The sequence below is a fragment of the Leptodactylus fuscus genome, chromosome 5 (assembly GCF_031893055.1).
Source record: "Leptodactylus fuscus isolate aLepFus1 chromosome 5, aLepFus1.hap2, whole genome shotgun sequence".
In the NCBI taxonomy this organism is placed as follows: domain Eukaryota; kingdom Metazoa; phylum Chordata; class Amphibia; order Anura; family Leptodactylidae; genus Leptodactylus; species Leptodactylus fuscus.
In genome coordinates this window covers 95,817,441-95,841,314 of record NC_134269.1, presented here as the reverse complement: position 1 = coordinate 95,841,314, position 23,874 = coordinate 95,817,441, and the positions used below count along the sequence as shown (strand labels likewise).

General features: G+C 41.6%; 1 protein-coding gene across 1 annotated transcript in view; it reads left to right on the top strand.

Moving 5' to 3' along the window:
- The first annotated feature begins 4,001 nt into the window (after positions 1 to 4,001).
- The window catches only part of PSTPIP1 (proline-serine-threonine phosphatase interacting protein 1), a 49,963-nt gene continuing 30,090 nt past the window's right edge, over positions 4,002 to 23,874 (top strand). The window contains exons 1-7 of the mRNA XM_075275851.1: positions 4,002 to 4,184; positions 8,992 to 9,092; positions 12,147 to 12,221; positions 14,742 to 14,776; positions 15,622 to 15,728; positions 17,108 to 17,170; positions 18,849 to 18,947. Of these exons, the coding sequence (XP_075131952.1) occupies positions 4,002 to 4,184; positions 8,992 to 9,092; positions 12,147 to 12,221; positions 14,742 to 14,776; positions 15,622 to 15,728; positions 17,108 to 17,170; positions 18,849 to 18,947 (663 nt within the window). The remainder of the gene's footprint in view (positions 4,185 to 8,991; positions 9,093 to 12,146; positions 12,222 to 14,741; positions 14,777 to 15,621; positions 15,729 to 17,107; positions 17,171 to 18,848; positions 18,948 to 23,874) is intronic.

The following is a 23,874-nucleotide window of genomic DNA, read 5'->3' as shown; positions in this document are numbered from 1 at the left end:
GGGTTCCAACATCTTATATCTGTATGTTTCACAGCCTGTTCAGAAAACTGATACCAAAGAAACAGTATGCCAGGATTAAATTAGTCAAAGAGAACACAAAACGACCCCGAGCAAACCCATGATAGTATAGTATTTTTGTATAACGATCTAATATATAGACAAAAAAAGATTAATAGACCAGATGGCCTCTCACTTGCTCCGGTTGTGACAATTGCGTTCACAACCACGTTTAGAGCTTTGCCATAATGGGCTGAAAGAGCAGATGGAGGGGGCAGCACGCCTTATATCCACCGGTAAACCAAAAGGAACCCGGGAACGACAATGGAGAAAGAAGAAAGAATATTGGCGGTGCTCACTGATCGAAAACAGGTCCTTTTATTGGAGAACAATAGGCATTAAATTAGTGACACTCCAGCTTGCCAAAGTCGAATGGGGACTGGTCATCCCTAATGCTTGGTTTACCAATTGAAGTAGTTTCATGGTTGGGATCAAGATGAAGGTGCTGGTATTACAGACAGTCTGCTCTCTCAGTTGGCTAAATGGAAATATCCCTTATGCATATTGGAGGCAGGATTCCCAATGGCTTTATTTTGCAGTGCCCATACATTGATACTACTCCATAAAGTCTGGGATTGGGGGAAGGCCCTCCTGGGGATTCATAGTCATACAGCAATATTGTACAACCCAAAGCTTACGGAATTCCATAAACTGAAAGGATTTGAGGTTTTGGAAAAGAAGGGTATCTACTCCATTAGTGCAGCTGTTGCAGAAATGGGTGTTGAAAAGCTTTGAGCAACTCCAACAGAGTTCTCCTAACCCCACAGATTTTTCTACCTGTATTTGCATCTGCACCATGCATATCATGCACAGCTCCATGCGTGATTTTTTTAGTAAACAAGAATTCTGTAAGTGATAACAAATAAGGGTCCTATGTTAACATTTAACTTGGACTGCTACGATGTTTTTGATTGAAATAGCTCTTAATTTCAGTAAATGTGACCTCGTAATGCTGCAAATTCAACAAATGATCATTTTCAGTTCTTTACAATCTATACATTGTAAACAATAGAGGCAAATATAACAAATTATGTGTGGGTAAATGACCATAGCAACAAAGTGAACCAACCACACAAAATATATGAATAAAAATTAACTTTTATTAAGTGCTCCTAAAAAGGTGTAGCAACATATATACATACAAAATATATAAACAAACATAAAACAAAATCATATAGGGGTAGACAATGCTACAAATACCAACTTGTCAGCCATGGAATGTACACTGGATGGCAACACTAATATCATGGTACAAAGGGCTCAACCATAGCTAAAACTGAAAGTGTCCAATAATAAAGTGTTGTAAATGAAAACAACAAATAATCAGTGTAATAACCCACAGATAGCTATGAGACTGCCCACATAGGATGATCCAAGATTAGCCTCCATACATACCAACAGTAAAGGGACCCTTTACTGTTGGTATGTATGGAGGCTAATCTTGTATCATCCTATGTGGGCAGTCTCATAGCTATCTGTGGGTTATTACACTGATTATTTGTTGTTTTCATTTACAACACTTTATTATTGGACACTTTCAGTTTTAGCTATGGTTGAGCCCTTTGTACAGTAAAGGGACCCTTTACTGTTGGTATGTATGGAGGCTAATCTTGTATCATCCTATGTGGGCAGTCTCATAGCTATCTGTGGGTTATTACACTGATTATTTGTTGTTTTCATTTACAACACTTTATTATTGGACACTTTCAGTTTTAGCTATGGTTGAGCCCTTTGTACCATGATATTAGTGTTGCCATCCAGTGTACATTCCATGGCTGACAAGTTGGTATTTGTAGCATTGTCTACCCCTATATGATTTTGTTTTATGTTTGTTTATATATTTTGTATGTATATATGTTGCTACACCTTTTTAGGAGCACTTAATAAAAGTTAATTTTTATTCATATATTTTGTGTGGTTGGTTCACTTTGTTGCTATAATCTATACATTGTTTAGAAACTCTGTTGTCTTTTGGAACAGTGGATTTTATTTTTACTATTTTGTGAAAGTAAAAATGTTATCATTGGGAGGTTTGTCCAATAAAATTTGATTTATACTGAAGATTTGAACATTATACTGACTTCTATTTGCGGAAAATTGGAGAAAAGAAATAACGGAGCACTCACCAAACTGTACTTTTCTTCTAAAAACGTCCTTTTATTCAGTCTCGATAAAAACATATCCATAGGAAACGTATGGGAGAGAGAGACTGCACATAGAATGCTAGGCAACGTCCATTTCACACTGGCAAGCTTTTTCAAAACGTTTGACAACATGTGTGTCGGAGAAAAATATATTTATATAATTTGCATAATAATTTGCAATGCGTTATAGAGCAGTGGCTTTAATTCAAGAAGGAAGATTTTGAGGCGGATTCCGCATCAAAATCCACCTGCAAAATACTCTGTGTGAACATACCCTTAGACTCCTATTCACATAGAGCCCCAAAACAACATTATTTGTTTAAAGCTCAATACCAGGAAATTAAATACAGTGTGTAGTGGTGATGCAGTTATAGCAAGACTTATCTGTCACCAAGCAGTTTAGGAAGATGAGATGGTATACACAAAGGTCAGTAAGATGCAGTGGTAATTTCTTCAAGTTCCATCCAACCATTTGTCTCTCCATATTGTAGCTTGTCATGGAACACACACTTAAAAATGTCTTACTGTAGAGGCGATATACAGACCAGAGAAAACCTACGTTAAATGGAACAATTACATAGTGCACCATGTAGACTATATTTAAAATTAGCATAAGAGCACTTTATTCCATATACCCACAAACATTAAAAGCGTACCCACTGTCACCATGGAAAATCAGAGAGCTTGGTGACAAATGACTCAGGTTCCTGTATGTGGGTCAACTGCAGTGAGCAATTCTATCACTGGAAGGGCATATTCGCATGGTAAAGCTTTTTTGTTTTTTCACAAATTTTGCTAAATCGCATTAAAACCACTGTATTTTGTCCCCATTTTGTGAAAAATCACTTAAAAAACTACACTAGTGACAAATAACAATCATCAAGACAACAGGCCCCCTTCTTCAGTGGGGCCCTTATTCAACAAGCAGTATTGCTCGATAATGCACAAGCAGTATGTCTGTAAGGGCGAGAGGGGGGGAGAGATTGTTGGTATGAAAAAGGCTTTCCAGCATTTGGATGCCTTGGCGAGGTGCCAAGACAGCTGACAGCGAAGCATGAACTGCATACATTTTGGGTCTAATCTTGAGACTGGTCTTGGATACAGGAAGCCAACTATAATACCAAATACCAAAGATTGTGCCATATACCTTGCTGAGCCTCACTACTCCTTCTCTCTCCTCCAACTTCAACTGCAAAAACATTGCAGTTGGATCTGCAACTTTATCTGCTTGAACACAATACAGGTCTATGTCCTAGCATATGTTATTAATGTTTGGACATAAATAAAAGCTATTTCATTGTATCCAGAATTGTTAGGTGATTATCTCCTTTTATCTACCACCTAATATGACTGCCATGGGCATAGCTTTAGGGGTGTGGAAGTAGCATTCGCTAGCAGGCCCTGGAAGCTGAGGGGGCCCAAAGGCCTCTACAATAGAGGAAGGCACACGTATTATAGATAGCACATGGTAAGTGGAGGCCCCATTACAGATTTTACATTAGGGCCCAGGAACTTCTAGTTCCAACTCTGTCTGTGCTTATGTGCTGGCATACAGGGCAGATTTGTAGTTTTCAGAATTAGATGCATTGACCACTTCCTGGAACAAGAAATCCCACCAACAAAGGCCTGCATATGTATATGGACCTGACAAAATAAGGGGATATGTTTTAGTAAGCTATCATTTCTTCTTGGCTGAGCGCCTGCATAGCTTGTAGATGTTAGTGCTGGCTAACTCCTCAATTTAAAAGGGCTGTCTATGTGCTAAAAACAAGTTCTACCAATATATGTAATAAAATAAAAATGCATTACTTGTTAAATCCCTTGCACCTCAACATTGATGCTCCAATAAGAAGCTACCTAAATCTCACACAGTACTTGGAGATAGAATCTAAGGCTACTCAAACGTCTTCACAAGAGCTCACAACAATGTTGGATGGTCTTGAGCTGAATTTGGACCCAGAATCAACCCAGAAGTTTAAAGGGGTATTCCCACGTCGCATACTCACCAATCTTCACTGCTGTAAAATCTTCTTTCTTCCTGGTTTCTTACGTCATTTGGTGGGCGGGGTTTCATATGCAACCTCCCGTTTAGCTCCACCCCCAAATTAGTGTGGCTCCGCCCACCACATAGCCTGATCCTATGGGGAGGCTGAAGGGCCTGTGATGTCATCAAAGGTCCTCAAAGAACACTATATGCATAATATTGGACTATGAAGTACAGGCAGGAGCAACTCCATTCTGTGTTACATACAGAGACTGCCTGTCTCTGCCATAATGAACACAATTGAATTAGCTAGTCGGAGAACAGAAGACGAGTTCAGAAATTAAAGCAGCTCCTCTCCCCTATCTGAGAGCAGGAAGCTAGGTCACGTGGTGTAGACACAAGAATAGCTAGAAACACAGGATCGCTCCCTTGCACTTAGCCCCTCTTCCCTCCCCCCCTGAGAGCAGGCAGCTACATCACTTGACTTTTGAGCAGATAAGTCAAGGGCTGTGTCAACAATGAATTGAATAAATTAAGATAGTGGCCAAATAAAGCAGTTTTGCTGAAGCAGTGTATTTAGGAAAAGTCTTACATCCACATTAACAAGCAGTATAGATAGGATCCTTGTGATGGGACAACCATACACTACAAACTGAATTCAAATCAGGACCCACAGAAAAATGGCTGCATTGCTGAGTCTTGGACAATGCAGGGAGACATGAAAGTCCTTCAGAACTGATAGGATTCCATGAGAAACTTGCATCAAATTTCCTGCGAGTCAATATAACTTCCCAACTCCCTTCAGAGCCCTACACACACTACTACCAACAGCTAACCTACTCTCTCCATCCTCAAAGCACCTCTACTTCTGCAAAAGAACTTCCAGTGTCAACATTTGCTGTCAAAGCTGACATTTTTTAACTGAAGCTGCCTGGACTCCACAGGATTTAGAACATAAGCCTCCACTGCCAGTCACACATCCTGATGGAATGCCTCCTCTTGTTGTCTAGAAGTAGTCTTAACAATATTTAACTAGGGTCCCATACTATTGGGGCAGAACCATCATTGTACCTAAAGAATTCCCATAAAAGTTCAGGGATTCCTGCATTTGGAGGGAGGAGGCGCAGTCAGATGGGGTTGAATCTCCACAGTACAGGTGACCTATTTGGTGTTAGTAAAAATGTCAACTGAACCAACACAGGAGAGTGATCTGATAGGCTATTTGCTAGTTACTGGGTCTCAGGAGTGAGATGTAGGGCCCAAGAAATACCCAACACCAAATCTATATGTGGCATAGTACCGTGAGACAAAATAACAGGGATACTGTTGCTCAGTTAAGTGTCTAATCCACCACAGATCCTTAGGGCCCCTTCACACGGAGTAAACGCGCCGCGCATTGTGGCGCGTTTACGGCGCGTGTACGCCGCGGTTTTTTACAGTGCGCGATTACGCCGCGTTAACGCCGCGTAAACGCGGCGTAATCGCGCACCATAAAAAAACGCGGCGTACACGCGCCGTAAACGCGCCACAATGCGCGGCGCATTTACTCCGTGTGAAGGGGCCCTTAGATCTCTACTTCTGGAAGTAGCCTACTAAATGAGGTAGGACCCCTATCACCATTTCTTGTCCCTTGGGAAAAACAAAAGATACATTACATTAAGTTTTTAATTTTGGAATGGGCTTTGGCCAGTTCCAACATTCCTTTGCTGTAGGGAACATTGAGACATTGCCTGAGCTACTATATACCATATTTTGTAGCAAAGCAATGAAGCACGGTGTCACGTTTGTATTCATCAGATTAACATTTTAGTAACTGTATGATTCATAAGACATTGTTAAGATGAGGAAGAACAGAAAACACTAAGGAAGCTGAATGATTTAAATGAGCACAGGAAGGAAATGTTTATGCTGAAATATTTCCCCAGCTTGTGAAATATGTACAGAAATTCAGTTTGGTAAACTATCTATCTCTAGTGGGATTAGGATTACTGTAATAGTACTGCTTTAACTGCAATAAGAAATTATTTTATTTATTATGGCAGTGCATACACCTTACAGTACATGTCCAATGTGTCTTGTATTAATCAGAAGAGGCCACATCTACAATATATATTTACTTTTGACTTTAATACATAAGAATAGCATAATCAGTAATGGGAAATGAACATGTCAGCATAGCCAGTGTGGCTCCAATCATGGGGATTGGGAACTCGCATTCTCAAAAACAGGGTGCCCTCATACTTGGACAATAGAACCAACCAATCAGATTGTGTGGTTGGCTTTAGGCAACTGAAGGCACGCCTGGAAAAGTTTGAAAGAAATCGGAGGGGCCCATGCGCCACTGGGAAAATGCTGACCGAGGTGCCATGGGCCTTAATGTGCAGAAACCTGGTGGCTATGGTGGCCGTTCAACTCCTGAACGACCGCCATATCTAAATACCCGAGATCTGGTGTATTATTCTTGCGAGCAGTGCACGGCAAGCACACAGACCCTGTTATAGTCTATGGGGTCCGAGATGTAGCAGAGCTGGCCGTGCGCTGAGCTCTGCTACATCCAGAGATCAACAACAAACAAAGCTGAAAGGAATACTCAACATAGATAACAATTAAAATACAATATCTTTCTTGAGAAACAGTGTATAAAAATATATATGGGAAGGTATCTACCAACAGACAAGAAGGGAATCCTATACAGATAATGGTCCAAAATGTAGAATGTAATTTATGTAAATATCCAATAAAATGGAAGACTGTAACTAAATAAGCAGCACTAGGGATAGGTAGTAAATAAGGCCTATAGCGAACTACTGCTAGCATATACAAACCACAAAGATGCAATAAATTAATTGGTGATACAAGTAAATCAATAATATAAGACAATGACTAAGTCTAAATATAGTATAACTAGAAAGTAAGCATATGTATAGATCACTAGGTGACGTGCAAATAGTGGCTGCATACGTAAAGTGTCACAGACAATGCATATTAGGTAAATCACATAAGGCAAGTAGACAAATAGTAATTATGCCAAAGATAGTCACAATAATAGTAAATACGCCCTATAGCGAACTAATGCTAGCATATGCAAACCACAGAGATGCAATAAATTGATTAGTGATACAAGTGAATCAGTAATATAAGACAATGACTAAGTCTAAATATAGTATAACTAGGAAGTAAGCATATGTATAGATCAATAGGTGACATGCAACTAGTGGCTGCATAAGCAAAGTATCACAGACAATGCATATAAGGCAAATCACATAAAGCAAGTAGACCAATAATAGTTATGCCAAAATAGTCACAAAGTAATAAAGTCTCAGTGTGAATACAGAGAGAGTAGAAGATCAATATCACAGTAATGGCATAATGAAGTATATAGATAGTTAGAGAATACACCTACCCATAGTGACTGTATGGTGCAGGACCAGGATCAGAGGAAACCCTACCCCAACGCACGTTTCGTCGCTGCCTTCTTCTGGGGGCGATCCTGGTCCTGCACCATACAGTCACTATGGGTAGGTGTATTCTCTAACTATCTATATATTCCACCTAGTGATCTATGCCTAGTTCTGAATTAGGTATGCATAAGTTACTTTGTGACCCATGCAGAAGGAATTAGGTATGTTTTTTTGACCCTTTTATTCCTTTGACGTTATGCTTATTATACATCCAGAGATGTAGCAGAGCTGAGTGTGTGCTGAGCCCTACTAGATCCAGAGATGTAGCAAAGCTGAGTGTGCACTGAGCCCTACTAGATCAAGAGATGTAGCAAAGCTGAGTGTGCGCTGAAATCTTCTACATCCGCTACATGCATCTCTGCACACACTCAGCTCTGCTACATCTCTGGTGTAGCAAAGCTCAGCGCACACTCAGCTCTGCTACATCTCTGGATGTAGTAGAGCTCAGCGCACACTCAGCTCTGCTACATCTCTGGATGTAGTAGAGCTCAGCGCACACTCAGCTCTGCTACATCTCTGGATGTAGCAAAGCTCAGCGCACACTCCGCTCTGCTACATCTCTGGATGTAGTAGAGCTCAGCGCACACTCAGCTCTGCTACATCTCTGGATGTAGCAAAGCTCAGCACACACTCAGCTCTGCTACATCTCCGGTGTAGCAGAGCTCAGCGCACGGTCTGCTCTGATACATCTCCGGTGTAGCAGAGCTGTGCGCTCAACACTGCTACATCTGAGATTGGACCAGAATGGAGACTCCGCCTCCTCCGGCAGAACCAGCGTTGATTGGCCGAATGCTGTACTCTGTATGACATTCGGTCAATCAACGCTGGTCAATGCATTCCTATGGGAAAAACTCAGCTCCTGCATATTGCAAGCTGACAGGGATCCCGATGAGATAGTGGCGTAATACAGGTACTTGGGCGTGTTAGATGCTCCCGTCATGCTTCCCCTGCTGTCCCAGTTGCATTCCAGAGGTGTTGGCATCATTTCCTGGGGTGTCATTGTGGACTTGGTGACTCTCCTGAGTCGAAGTGTGGCTTCCCCTGAAACTAAGTATTTTTTCCCATAGACTATAATGGGGTTCGAGATTCATTCGAATAGTCGAATATTGAGGGGCTACTCGAAACGAATATCGAATCTCGAATATTTCACTGTTTGCTCATCTCTAATGGTATATCCATTTGACTGGTGGTCCCCAGACTGCTGGAGATTGGATTAGCTTCAACAATTCAATAGTAGAAGAATCTCAGAGACTGCATTACATTATCACACTAGTCTGATTATGATATGGATAAAAATACTTGTTTTTCATGACATAAGTGAACCATCTTCTTTCTTTCCTCGTAGTGTACAGATTTGATTCTGAATACAGGATATGAAGTCATTCTTCAGAGATTACTGGATGGCAGGAAGTTCTGTAAGGATGTGGAGGACCTTCTGAAGCAAAGGCAAGAATCAATAATAGAATATTTTATCGTAGTTTTCGTTTTATTGTCTATTATCACTTGTGTCACAGCTATTATAGAATGTCTTTTTATCTGGCATTTTTATTAACTAAATATGTTTATTAGTTAAAAAGTGCTGTTTTAGGCTAAGGCTCCATGTAACGGGCCACAGCAAAAAAAAGAACTGTGGGAAAAACCGCTGCAGCAACATATCACGGTTTTTCCTGCAGCGCTTTTCACAAAAAAGTCTGCAGAGGTTTCCTTTCTACTTTCATTATAGGGAAACCACCAGTGTTTCCCTAGGTATAATTGATATGCTGCGATTTCGAAAACCGAATCCCATCCACTTTTCAGTGACTGTAAAATGCAGGTTTTTTTGCCGTGGCATTTTTGCTGCGGTGTTTACGTCACATGGGGCTCTGGCCTTATGGTGGTTTCAGGATCTGATCATTGTAAGAAAGTTTGCCTAAATGCCTCATGCCAGTGGAGCAGTGGTGTGCAAACTTTGTCAATGTGCCATCCGCTTCTATGGAACTTCTAGGATGGATATCTCTTACACTGTAATAAATGTTGAAGGATCACAGGTCAAACATGCATACCATGGCTCACATAGGGAACTTGGGATGGGCGGAGAGCAGCTTCAGTATAGTCATGCTGCCCCCTTTCTAATCACACACACATTGACAACTCCCTTACAGACCCCTCACTCCATGATGTCACGAGAGAGATCACACCCAAGAGGCACATTAGCGAGCGGACACTGTGACTAGGCTGACGTTGCTCCTGGCCACCGTGACTACTTAGGTTAATCTGCATTCACATGTTTATGCTTTCAAACACATAACTTTCACTTTACTAAAACAGGAAGATTACAGAGGACACCAATGGAAACTTCATCCTACACATATTGGTGCATTTTATGGTGGAAAACCATCTGACAAGACTCCCCTTAAGCTTTCATACATATCCTTACCTTATTCCTCACCAATAAGGTCTCTATATAGTTTCAGAAGTAGTGTTATGCAGAAATGTTATGTTATAAAAGTATAACTATGTAAATGAACTTCAGTATGGGGATCTGGGTCGCTTCTCCCTTTAAACCACAGAACTCCAATGCCTGGTTAGCTGGCAGATTCACAAAGGTCTATATAAGAAGGTCAGCTGCCCAAACACAAGCGTAAAACCACAGCATGCTGTAAATATTGTGTGACAGTCAGATGCCTACCATATCCCAGCTGCATAATACCACAAAGTCACTTGACAACAACCTAAACAGGGAAACTCAATAAAAAGATTTAGCACATAAAACATAGTCTGGGTTACATATAAAATAAGGAAGTCTGATGTTAAAGGGATCCTATCATTTAAACTCATTTTTTCTGAGTAACACGTCGGAATAGCCTTAAGAAAGGCTATTCTTCTCCTACCTTTCGCTGTATTCTCTGTGCCGTCGTTCGCTTGAAATCCTGTTTTTTTCGTTATGCAAATGAGTTCTCTTGCAGCACTGGGGACGGGCCCCAGCGCTCAAACAGCACTGGGGGCATCCCCAATACTGCAACAGAACTCTCTCAAGCGCCACCTCCATCTTCTTCAGCAATGGCCTCTTCACGCATCTTCTTCTGGCGTGCAGGGGGGAGTCAAAATTCAACACATGTGCAAGTTGGCTCTGCCAGCACGCCTCGGGCAGAGCTGACTTCACATGCGGGTGTCCATTTTCTTGTGGCTATTTTTTATGCGAGTAGGCACAGTATGCTCTGTACTCCATAGAACTACAGGAGCGTACTGCGCATGTGTTGAATTTGGACCCCCCCCTGCGCACCGGAAGAAGACGAGTGAAGAGGCCATTGCTGAAGAAGATGGATGCGGCACTGGAGAGAGTTCTCTCGCAGCATTGGGGACACCCCCAGTGCTGTTTGAGCATTGGGGCCCGCACCCAGTGCTGCTAGAGAACTCATTTGCATACTGACAAAAACCAGGATTTCAAGCGAACGGCGGCGCGGTGAAGACATCTAAAGGTAGGAGAAGAATTGCCTTTCTTAAGGCTATTCCGACGTGTTAGTGAGACAAAAATGAGTTTGAATGATAGAATCCCTTTAATAGTCATTTGGCCATAGAAACCACCATCAGATCACAATATTTTTGTGAGGTAAGATAATAAAGGTTATTAAAAACCCAAATTGTCTGATATTAATGCTGATTAGGGGCGGATTGGCTATGTATATTAATCTGGAGTATGGGCTGTCTGTCCCCAGCCTTTCAGTGCCTGACATCTCAGTCTGTTCGGTCGCACACTGTGCCTCATTCCCTCTGCAGCCCATGTGACTGCTGAGGCCAATTAGGCTGGAGAGGGATAGGTAATGTCACTCGCATATGTCACTAGTCCTTCTCCAGTGACTGCTGCAGCTGCCAATTGGCCTCATTGGTCACGTGGGGTGCATGGGTTCCTAGGGCCGAAACAGAGTTCAATCAAACAACAGTTTGCGACAGAAGAACCAGAGTGTCAAGGAATGTGCTTTTCTTTTTTTATGTTACACCTGCCCCAGGCCCCTCCAGAGTTTGTCCAAATCCTGAAAGGCTCTAGATTGAGGAGTGTGGACTGTGAGTGTGATGGCAGTGACTACTGCACCTACAGTTTAATTGCCACGCAGATCCCACTGTCTGTAACTTTACTTACATAGGACTGCTTCCTTTACATATAAATCAGGCAGCCATGTGCAGCAACCCTGTTTGATTTACATGGAGTGAGATGCATCAGTCCTGGGTAAATTACAGTTTCAGTCTGACATGGTCACTTACACAGGACTGCTGCCTCTATGTAAAGCAGTCCTATGCAAAATTACTTTTTGGAGCAGCTACTTCTGCTGGCCCTGCCTACTTGCATTGACTCCGCCATTTGCATTTTTTTCCAGGGCCATTTTAGGTCCCAATCTGCGCCCTGCTGCTGCTGAATTTCCATACTTCATCACCACCTATTGCCTTTACTTTACAGACACTTTATTATTTAAATGACATTATTCTAACCACATCAAATTATTTCTTCATTTTTATTTTTACCAGGGCGATAGCAGAAGAAAAATATGGAAAAGAATTAGTTCAAATTGCAAAAAAAGCTTCAGGGTTAACAGAAATCAAGTAAGACCACAAAAATAAACATTGAGCATATCTGGTTATTTATACGGTTGGCTTAGGCCCCACATTGCAGAAAAGATACTTTTTTGTTGCAGATTTTGCTGGGGTTCTTACACTGCTGACTCTTCTTATACTGTGCATAAAGAATGTCACCCTTTTAAAAAAGGTCATCCGATTTAAAGACGACCTTTCATGTCCTCAGGCACATGCGGTTTTATATACCGCTAGAAAGCCGACAGTGCGCTGAATTAATCACACTGTTGACTTTCCTGTTGTGTGCCCTGGTGGAAGAGCTATTGGTGCCATTACAGAGAGCTCTTCACTGTCAGAAGGTGTTCCTGACAGTCTAAATGGGAACGTCCCTCCTGCCTGTAATGTGTGTAGCGCTGTACTGTGAGGGCGCGTTCCCACATCCAAGGTCATACGCTGCTGTTATGTTTCATTTGCAAGCAGGGGCGTAACTACCGTGGTAGCAGCAGTAGCAGCTGCCACAGGGCCCGGGCCATTAGGGGGCCCGGTGACAGCCGCTACCGCTGCGGTTTTTTTCAATAGGCAGTTACGGGCCCTATTCACTTGCCGATCCTGGCTGGGCCGGGATCGGCAAGTGACACCGCGGGCCCCACAGAGGCTATCATTATACTCGGGGGTCTTTGCAGACCCCCGAGTATAATGACCGGTGGATCGGGAGAGGTAATAAACATAAAAAACTGTTACTTACCTCTCCGCGATCCTGCCAGGCCTCCGTCCTACTGCTGTCTGACGTCTCTGACGTCACATGAACCCGGCATGCTTCCCGGGTCATGTGACGTCCGACGTCATTAACGAAGGACGCGAGAGGAGGACAGCACAGCACAGGAGCCGGGGAACAGGTAAGAAGCAACAGTGGGTTTTTTTTTTAATGTTTTTATTCCCGATTTAGTCTCCGATTATTATACTCTGGGGTCTGAAAAGACCCCAGAGTATAATAATTGTTTATGGGTGTACACAGAGGGACACTATTGGGGTTAACACTGTGTGCAGGGGACACTATTGGGGTTAACACTGTGTGCAGGGGACACTATAGGGGTTAACACTGTGTGTGCAGGGGACACTATAGGGGTTAACACTGTGTGTGCAGGGGACACTATAGGGGTTAACACTGTGTGTGCAGGGGACACTATAGGGGTTAACACTGTGTGTGCAGGGGACACTATAGGGGTTAACACTGTGTGTGCAGGGGACACTATAGGGGTTAACACTGTGTGTGCAGGGGACACTATAGGGGTTAACACTGTGTGTGCAGGGGACACTATAGAGGTTAACACTGTGTGTGCAGGGGACACTATAGGGGTTAATACTGTGTGTGCAGGGGACACTATTGGGGTTAACACTGTGTGTGCAGGGGACACTATTGGGGTTAACACTGTGTGTGCAGGGGACACTATTGGGGTTAACACTGTGTGTGCAGGGGACACTATTGGGGTTAATACTGTGTGTTCAGGGGACACTATTGGGGTTAATACTGTGTGTGCAGGGGACACTATTGGGGTTAATACTGTGTGTGCAGGGGACACTATTGGGGTTAATACTGTGTGCAGGGGCAAGTAAGTAAGGGACATAATAGAGTGCGGAGGAGGGGGTCAGTCGAGGTCTTCGGCGTCAGTTGGGATGGGGGGGGGGGGCCATGTCAAAAGTTCGCCACGGGGCCCCGCCATTCCTAGTTACGCCACTGTTTGCAAGCTAGCTCTCCCTCCCCCCTGTGGGCCGCAAATACAGAGCATGAGAGCAGGCAGATGAATCATAGGAAATGTAGTTTGTTCACAGATGCAATGCCTTTAAATAACAGTGATACAAGGAGCAGCATGTAAAATAAAGCCAAGAAAGGGGTGCATAAGGGAACAGTGAGTATGTAGCACTGTCGTGGATCTATTTGCAGATAATTTTTGGAACCTGAATAACCCCTTTAAATCCCACATTTTTTATGATGCCAGTTCTAGACAGAACTGCTTGGCCTAGACAGATGTCTATTTTGGTTATGTTCATGCATGCTCTATTTTGCTACAGCATATCCAACTTGTCTTTACTAGAGGACGTGGTAGAAATATGAGGCTGGATTGTGCAGTTTTATGTGCCATAGATCCGCATGAGGATTCACCCAGAAAGTTATTCCAAAAGTTTACTGTTAATCACAGGTGACTCCCATGCCATTGGAAACATTTGGCCTGAGACACTGTTGAGCTGGATCACTACAGGATCCTCCCTGGGGGCCAGGCTTTATGTAATGTGCCCCAAATTTCCATCAGAAGATATCATGATTTGGGGCTGAATTTGAGGCCAATCACTAGCATAGAGTCTATATCTATAGGATTAAATAAATAAATAAATAAAAATGAATTATTAAGCTGTTCAATATGTAACAACTGTGGTATAACATAAGCCATACAATCTGTAATAGATAGGTAATAAGATGCAAATAATCCTCATACTTATACATCTATGTGAACTACAATTTATTTACAAAGGCTCTATGTATATTTATTCTAGCAAACTACGTGAATCCTTTGATACCCTTAAACAACGTAAGTAATCTATGTTTTCATTTTAGCTGTTTTATATTTTTATTCTAATCTTGAAACTGCTGGAATTCGTATTATCACTAGCAACATACAGTATACTTGTATGTATGACTCTCTTCAAATGTCCATTGATGAAGTCCAACCTATAACCCTATAGTCTTGAAGCCACTTACTCCATGTAAGGGGAAAAATTCCTTCCAGACTCCAAATCTGGAAACCAGTATAAAACGCTGGATCAACTTGCTTTTACCAAAAATATAAAATCTATAACTGGACTATTTCAATAAAGGCATCCAAGCCCTCTTTGAACTATGAATCCACCATCACCACATCCTATGGCAGTGAGTGCCATAGCCTCGCTAGAAGGATCTCCCTCTATGATGTTGGTGAAATGTTATTTTCTGTAGGAGTAGAGGATATCCCTTTATCACTGTCATCTGTGGAGGAGTAAAAAGATCATTAGAAAGCCTTTGTAATGTCCATTCATACATTTGTAGATTGGGATTAGATCTTCCCGTAGTCATCTTCATTCTAAACTGAATATTTGTTAATCTGTTATTGTGTTCCAATCTACCCATTTCCGTAATAATCTTGGTCGTACTTCTCTTTAGTTTAGTTGTGTCCTTCTTGTACACTGGGGCCCAAAATTGGGCTCAATAGTCTATATGTGGTCATACTTGTGATTTGTGTACAAGCATAACTATGAAATAAAGAAATCTTGACAAATATATTGTATGGGATCCTTCATATGAATCTGATATCAGAACTTCAGGGGTTTGCAAAATTGTATGTTCGATAAAGCTTATTTCTTGTGACCTGACTACAATTTATCACTGATTTTACCTTAGAAATTGAGAATATTGGTAATTCTCATATCCAGCTTGCAACAACATTAAGAGAAGAGCTTCACAGTTTAGAAGACTTCAGACAGAGGCAGAAGGAGCTGAGGAAAAAGGTGAATGTTTAAAAGAAAAGTAAAAATGGCCATAGAAATATCATGTCAAAATCTAACATCTAGAAAGTCACAGGACATTAGATTGAGCTAAATTAAATACTAACTATAGAATGTTATCTTTACATATTAAAAATGATTGATATTCCCTGTATTTGTAATTCTCTATCAAACAGACTAGCGAGAAATCTCTGAAACATTTTTACCATTTCCCTATTGCTGAATATTTTCCAGCGCGTTTCCGCCTAAGATGTGACTTTGCTCTGTTCTGTACACTTACAAAAACCTATCCAAAACTCATAAAACAAGTAAACTAATCCCGTGTAACATATTTTAATATAAAGGATTTTTTTTTTTTTTTACCACTAAACAGCTTTTTCTCTTTGGTCCATTAAGTCCAGGGCCCCACGGGACGTAAACGCCGCAATTTGCCTGCTGCGGAGACGCTGCAGGAAAAATCGCAGCGTTTTACAGTGCAAGCAAAGGAAATGGGATTCATGCGAATCCCATGCCCACTTTGCAGAAAAAAACTCAGTGCGGACATGCTGCGATTTGCAAAGTCGTTGCGGCTTTGCAAATCGCAGCATGTCAATTATATCTACGGAAACGCCGGTGGCTTTCCCATAGATATAATTGTAACAGAAATTCTGGAGGAAAACTCTGCGAACTTTCTGTTGAAAGAGCTGCAGAAAGAACCGCAATGCGTTCACGCAGCGGTTCTTCCCACAGCGCTTTAGAGCTGCGGATACGTCCTGTGGGGCCTTAGCCTAAAGGGGTTTTCTGTCCTATGGGTAAATGAATTCAGATCGTAGAAATGACAGTGACTAACAGAAAATGACATCATACCATGAATGTCTGATTGAAGGGGATCCAATAGTTGGGACCCTCACATATGGCCCAGGTTTCACTTGCTCATAACTTGTAGCACTCTTAATGATGGCCTATGGGGAGATATTTCCTATAAACCTATAACTATATAACTAGATGTTTTGTTTTTTTTTGTTTTTTTTTTCCTGAATATATTTTTAAGTATATCAGAGAATATTTTTCCATTGAGTGTTGGTTTAAACACATAGATTATCACTGTCATAGTCTTAGTCTAACACTAAGTTCACACTAGCATCCGAGTTTTTGTCATTTGCTTCTACATAGGGACTCGATAGATGGAGACCCTGTCCACTTAAAAAACCTGCGGACCCCATAGAGTATTTCTCTCCCTAGGACTTTTCTCTCCACCAATTTTAAGCAGATTCTGCAGCGGAGTCTCCTATGGACAGAGACTCCAATGCAGGTGTGAATCCAGCCTTACTGATATTATAGTCTTACTACTACTACAAGAACTTCATTCTGTAGCTAACTATATTGCAATTTCCTACATACAGTATGAAAATGCAATGGAGCGACTCCAGAAGAATAAAGTGACGTTATACAAGAAGACAATGGAGGTAAGTTGTCTAGGGAAGGGATCTGATAATGCTAAAATGTTATAGAAGCTATGTGGATTTTGGGAGTGGATGTGCACCAATTCTGCTCACCTAGCACTTTATGAATAAGAGACATCTGATTTGGTACTTAAAGGCCATAATGAAAGGTTTTGGCTAATGCACGTAGGGACATCCAGTGCTGGTCTGTGGATATACCCAGTGGACATATTACAAGTTTTTACAAAGAATACCACTTAAAGCTAAGGTCCCAACGTAGCGTCCCGCAGGAAAAAAAATCACTGTGGAAAAAACTGCAGTAGAAACACATTGCAGTTTTTCCTGCAACGCTTTGCACAGAAAGTTCGCAAAGGTTACCTATGTCTGCTTCAATTATACCTATAGGGAAAATGCCAGAGTTTCCATAGGTATAATTGACATGCTGCAATTTCCAAAGCCGCAACAGTTTTGGAAATCACAGCGTATCAACTGCGTGTGTTTTACTGCACTGTGGGGATGGGATTCACTAGAATCCCATGCACTACAGAGTAACTGTAAAAAACCTCTGCTGACTTTATGTGAACAGTGCTGTGGTAAAAACTTTTGCTTTGCGCTGCGGTTTTTCATACAGCACTTTTTTAGCCTAAAGGGAACCATTCATTTGGTTTGGGCACCATTATCCATTATTATACAGATTAGGCTCTAATCAGCACATCTCCATGACTGGGAGTATACTAGAATAGCACAGGCTTCACAGATTGGGAGAAATCAATGAAGCCTAAGGGTGCATTCACACTGAGTAAACGCTAGCTTATTCTGAACGTAAAACACGTTCAGAATAAGCGGCGTCTAAAGCAGCTCCATTCATTTCTATGGGAGCGGGGATACGAGCGCTCCCCATAGAAATGAATGGGCTGCTTCTTTCACTCCGTGCAGTCCCATTGAAGTGAATGGGGAGTGCCGGCGTATACGGCAAGCTCTGCTCATGCCGGAGCGTACACGCCGGCACTCCCCATTCACTTCAATGGGACTGTACGGAGTGAAAGAAGCAGCCCATTCATTTCTATGGGGAGCGCTCGTATCCCCGCTCCCATAGAAATGAATGGAGCTGCTTTAGACGCCGCTTATTCTGAACGTGTTTTACGTTCAGAATAAGCTAGCAAATGCACCCTTAAAGGGGTAAAAGTCTTATATAGCTATATGAGAATGGTTAGTGGTTCCATTCCCTTCAGGGTGAGTTCACACTGAGTATACGCCAGCTTATTCTGAACGTAAAACACGTTCACAATCAGCGGCGCATAAAGCAGTTCCCATTCATTTCAATGGGAGCCGGCATACGAGCGCTCCCCATAGAAATGAATGGGCTGCTTCTTTCACTACGAGCACTCCCATTGAAGTGAATGGGATGTGCTGGCGTGTACAGCTAGCTCTGCTCATGGGGAGCCGTACACGCCGGCACTTTCCATTCACTTCAATGGGAGTGCTCGTAGTGAAAAAAGCAGCCCATTCATTTCTATGGGGAGCGCTCGTATGCCGGCTCCCATTGAAATGAATGGGAACTGCTTTATACGCCGCTGATTCTAAACGTGTCTTACGTTCAGAGTAAGCTGGCGTATACTCAGTGTGAACTCACCCTAACAGTGATTTTGTGAACTTTATAAATGTATTTTAATATTTGCTTTCTCTTTCATTTCCTATTTAGTCAAAAAAAAGTTATGAGCAAAAGTGCAAAGAGGCAGAGGAAGCGCAACTAAGTTTTGAGCGTCTGGCTGTATCGGGAAACCCTAAGCAAGTAGAGAAGGTAAGGATAACTTGTTTTAGTCACTCGTGGCTCATACCACATGATGGGATAACATGGACAGTCTTCATGTAAATGTATATACACTTTCATGTAAACATATGGTTTGTATTACTATATTATTTTTTCTTTGTAAAGTGCAGCATGACGAACATTACATTTTTGCAGAAAGAATTTTAAACATCTTTTAAAGGGAATGTGTCACCAGAACATTACATATTTTTAAACCAAGATTTAGTATTTTTTTGTTTTGTATACTTTTTTTATTAGAGTTTTTCAAGCACTTGTAATATGATAATTAATAACCATACACAATACTCAATTGACGAGTTAAAACAAATCAGTTCCACATAGGAACAGAAAGTCAAATCAATAGGATAAGATGACATAATATAGTAAGACAGCGTTAAATCCCATCCAGCACCCACAACCCTATCAGTTAACTGTCATAGGAACTAAGGATGTTGGCCATGTAAAACTTCCAAAGAATTGCCTGCCATGTATTTAAAACACTGATAAAGTTGCTGTCTGAAAAGTGGAAGTTTTATTTTTATATACAGAACCCATAATTGAAGAACTGCCCTGTGAGTTTGTCTTTTTGCACCTTGTGTTCAGCAAATCCATAAGAAATAAATGTCCGACCACTTCTGCAATAATTAATGATAGAGACATGGGGAGAGGGGGAGGGTTGGGTTCGCCCAATGTTTTAGAATACTCTTATAAGTAACACTAGCCAGTTAACAGTTATAGAATCTGCATCCACTAAAATATTAAATCCCTTCATTTCAGGGGCCCAAAAGTAATTGGACAAATTAAATAAAATATTAATTTCTAATACTTGGCTGTTCACCCTTTGTTGACAATGACTACCTGAAGTCTTGAACTCATGGACATCACCAGACACCGCTGTGCTTCCTGTTTAATGCTCCGGCAGGTCTTTACTACAGCGGTTTTTAGTTGCTTTTTTATGGCCTTTCTGGCTGAAATTAAGTCTTTAACAAGTGAAATGATCAATTGGGTTGAGATCAGGTGACTGACTTGGCCTTTGAAGAATATTCCACTTTTTTGCTTTATTAAACTCCTGGGTTGTTTTGGCTTTATGTTTTGGGTCATTGTCCATCTGTATTATGTATCATTTGGCTGGATTTGTGCACACAGGGTGTCTCTGAATATCTCAGAATTCATGCAGCTGCTTCTGTCCTGTGTCACATCATCAATAAACCCTAGTGACCCAGTGCCACTGGCAATCATACATACCCAAGCCATCACACTGCCTCCGCCATGTTTTACAGATGATGTGGTACACTTTGGACCATGAGCTGTACCACGCCTTCACCATACTTTATTCTATCCATCATTCTGGCATAGGTTGATCTTGGTTTCATCTGTTCTAAGAATGTTCTTCCAGAACTGTGCTGGCTTTTTTTAGATGTTTTTTTTTTTTTTTATTTTTTTTTTTCGCAAAGTCCAATCTAGCCTTTTTATTCCTAAGACTTATGCATGGCTTGCACCGTGCAGTGAACCCTCTGTATTTACTTTCATGTAGACTTCACCTTTATGGTAGATTTGGATATTGATACGCCTATATCCTGGAGAGTGTTGTCTTCCAAGGGCATCCAGGTCTTTTTGCATTGAGGAGTTTACCAGCACTTTTTTCTTTCTCAGTATGTACCAAACTGTAGATTTTGCCACTCCTAATATAGTTGCAATTTCTTGGATGGGTTTTTTTCTGTATTGCCAGCTTTATGCTGAGTTCACACGGAGTTTTTTTGGTCCGAATTTTGACGTGGAATCCGCCTCAGAATCTGGCCCCAAAAAACACCTCCCAATGGGAGCTGTTCACTTCTTTTTTCCGCTAGTGTTTTTTTCCTGCTCGCGGAAAAAAGAAGCGAGCTGCCCTATCTTGCATCTGAATCAGCTGCGGGCGTCCACAGCGTGACACTCCCTCCTGACTAGGCCCATTCATTTGGGCCTAATTCAGATTGGAATACCGTGACTGGATGCCGGTGCACTGCACTGCATCGGCATCTAGCCGCGGGAGATGTTTTTTGGAGCAGATTCTGAGGCAGACTTCCACATCAAAATCCGCTCCAAAAAACTCTGTGTGAACTCAGCTTAAAGATGGCTTGTAGCACCTGCATGGAGAGCTCTTTTGAGCGCATGTTTTCTTCACAGAAAACTCTTCCAAATGCAAGCACCACACCTCAGATCAACTCCAGGCCTTTTATCTGCTTAATTGAGAATGACATAACGAAGGTATTGCCCACACCTGCCCATGAGACAGTCACAGAGTCAATTGTCCAATTCCGTTTGGTCCCTTTAAAAACAGGACGGCACATGTTAAAGAGGACCTTTCACCTCCTGGTGCACATGCGGTGTAAAACACAGCTAGAAAGCCAACAGTGTGCTGAAATCCGCATTCACGTTCTGTGCCCCCGGTGAAGAGCTATCGGTGCTGGTACCGTAGCACTTCACTGTCAGAAGGGCATTTCTGACAGTCAGTCAGGAACGCCCTTCCTCACAGCAGCATCTATAGCTCTCACAGTACAGCGCTATAGACACTGCTGTGAGGAAGAGCGTTCCTGACTGACTGTCATTAACAGTCTTCTGACAGTGAAGAGCTACGGTACCGGCTGTTCACCGGGAGCACAGAACGTGAAAGCCGATAGTGTGCTGAATTCAGTGCATTGTCAGCTTTCTAGCGGTGTATTACACCACATGTGCCCCAGGAGGTGAAAGGTCCTCTTTAACGAGCTGAAACTCTTAAACCCTTCACCCAATTTTAATGAGGATATCCTCAAATGAAAGTTGAAAGTCTGGACTTTATGTCCATGTCCATTATATAGCTATAACTTGAATATGTTTCAGTATACAGGTAAAAATACCAAAATTTGTGTCAGTGTTCAAATATATATTGAACACTGACACAGAAAAAGGAACCCATTGAAGTCAATGGGAGGGTCCATTCATACGGAGTAAACGCACGCTCATTTTGGCAAAGTACACGTGTAAAGAATACACGTGTAAAAATAAGACTCCCATTGACTTCAATGACATTTTTTACACGTGTAAAAAAATGTGACGCGTAGGCTTTTTTTTCAGTGCTGAAATTCCACACCAAATTCCTCACCATTTTCCTGTGTGTGAATGGACCCTAAAGGTCCCGCATTTACAATATGTAAATATGCATTTCACCTGAAATCTAATGGCTGTTAAATACAACTCTGTTAATGGCAAAGTAATAATGAAATGCATAGTAAATTCTACATACTGTAACTGAACATGTAAATGAAACATTAGCATTATATGAGCCCAGACTGAGTTTTAGTTTCTGCATTCTTTTTTTCAGATGCAGTTTGAAACCACAAAACCTAGTGTGGATCATAGAGGAAGAGCTTTAACCCCCTGTAGGCTGAGGCCCCACATTACGGAAATGAAGCTTTTTTTGTTTCACATTTTGTGGTGGTTTCTTAAGCCAAAGCCAAGAATAGCTACAATAGAAATGGGAAATATATAGGAAGTACTTATATTTCTACCTTCTGCTTAATCCACTCCTGGTTTTGGTTCAAACAAACGGCAGCAAAATCTACAACAAAAAAAAGCTTACAACGTGGGTCCTCAGCCATAGGCTGGGTTCACACCAGTGTTGGCTCTGTGTATAGGGATTCCATTCCCACCTCCGCTTGAAAAATGCAGAGAGAAAAGCTCTGCATGCAGTGCTTTTCTCTCCGCATTTTTCACCCTTTTTGGGCAGAAACCACGCGGACCCCATATAGTATCATCACATGACCATGAACTGATTTGTATCCACTACAAGTAAACTAAGAACGACAGCAAGCAGACCTCTAGAAAAGTGTGAGGAATTGATACAGAAAGTATATTGGAAAATTGTACAACTTTTTATTATACAAACAATGACTGAATAAATTTGCTGAAACTGGACAAATTGTCGAGGCTAGATTCACACATTACACTCAGTCTGTGCGTTGGCCAGATTTATTAGCCTAAACCTTATGCCGGCAGAGGGACTAATTAATTCCAGGCTAATTACTGTCTGACGTTTTGCTGCTAATGAGGTTAGTAATGAAAAGCAGCCAAGAATGAATCAGTATGTCACCTACCTTTAAAGGAAAGCGCCTCTGACCCCAGAACTGAGGGCAGTTATAACTGCGATCAGTACATAGTGTGTCACCACCGTAGTACTGCTGCGGATCAGGTATTTGCTACTGATAATCCATGGCGAGAAACGATCACAGAAGAGATCTTTCGCCTCTCATTTCTTTTACATCGGTGAAAACAATTGTTGATCAACGTGTTTCTCGTTGATTGGCACTTTGGCCAGCCAAGATATAGCCTTAAGATAGATTGAGAAAAAGAGAGCTTTATAAAGCTAATACAAAAGGTAAAAAAAACATTCAGTGTAAAAATAGTGTAGACAGGTTATAAAACAATCCTTATATGAATGACCTGACACCACCTTCTCAGGCATGCACTGTCCCTACTCTCTTCGACATGAGAAAACTTAGCCACAATAGGGAACTCAGCAAGGCTTCTGACCATTGCCAGACCATAGGAAGTTCCTGCATAAATAGTCCTATTTTTGACAACCTATTAAGACAACCTATTAGAGACGGTTAGAGAAAATCTTTATAGAACTCTGCAAAATGTTTAATTACTTATATTTTCAAAATGATGTACTTTAAATTTTCTACAAATTAAAAAATGGTTATGTTCATGAGAAAAACCCCTTTTATGGCTGGCCATACACACAAGATAACTGTCAATTGACTGGCCGTCTGGCAGAGTGCTTTATCACTATATCCCCCATACACATGCATACTTGGCTAAGTTCAGCATTGCACATGTACTTAAAGGGAAGATGGGACGAAGCTGCTGTCAGACTTCTCTGCAAGCGGCTTATGTCCCGAGA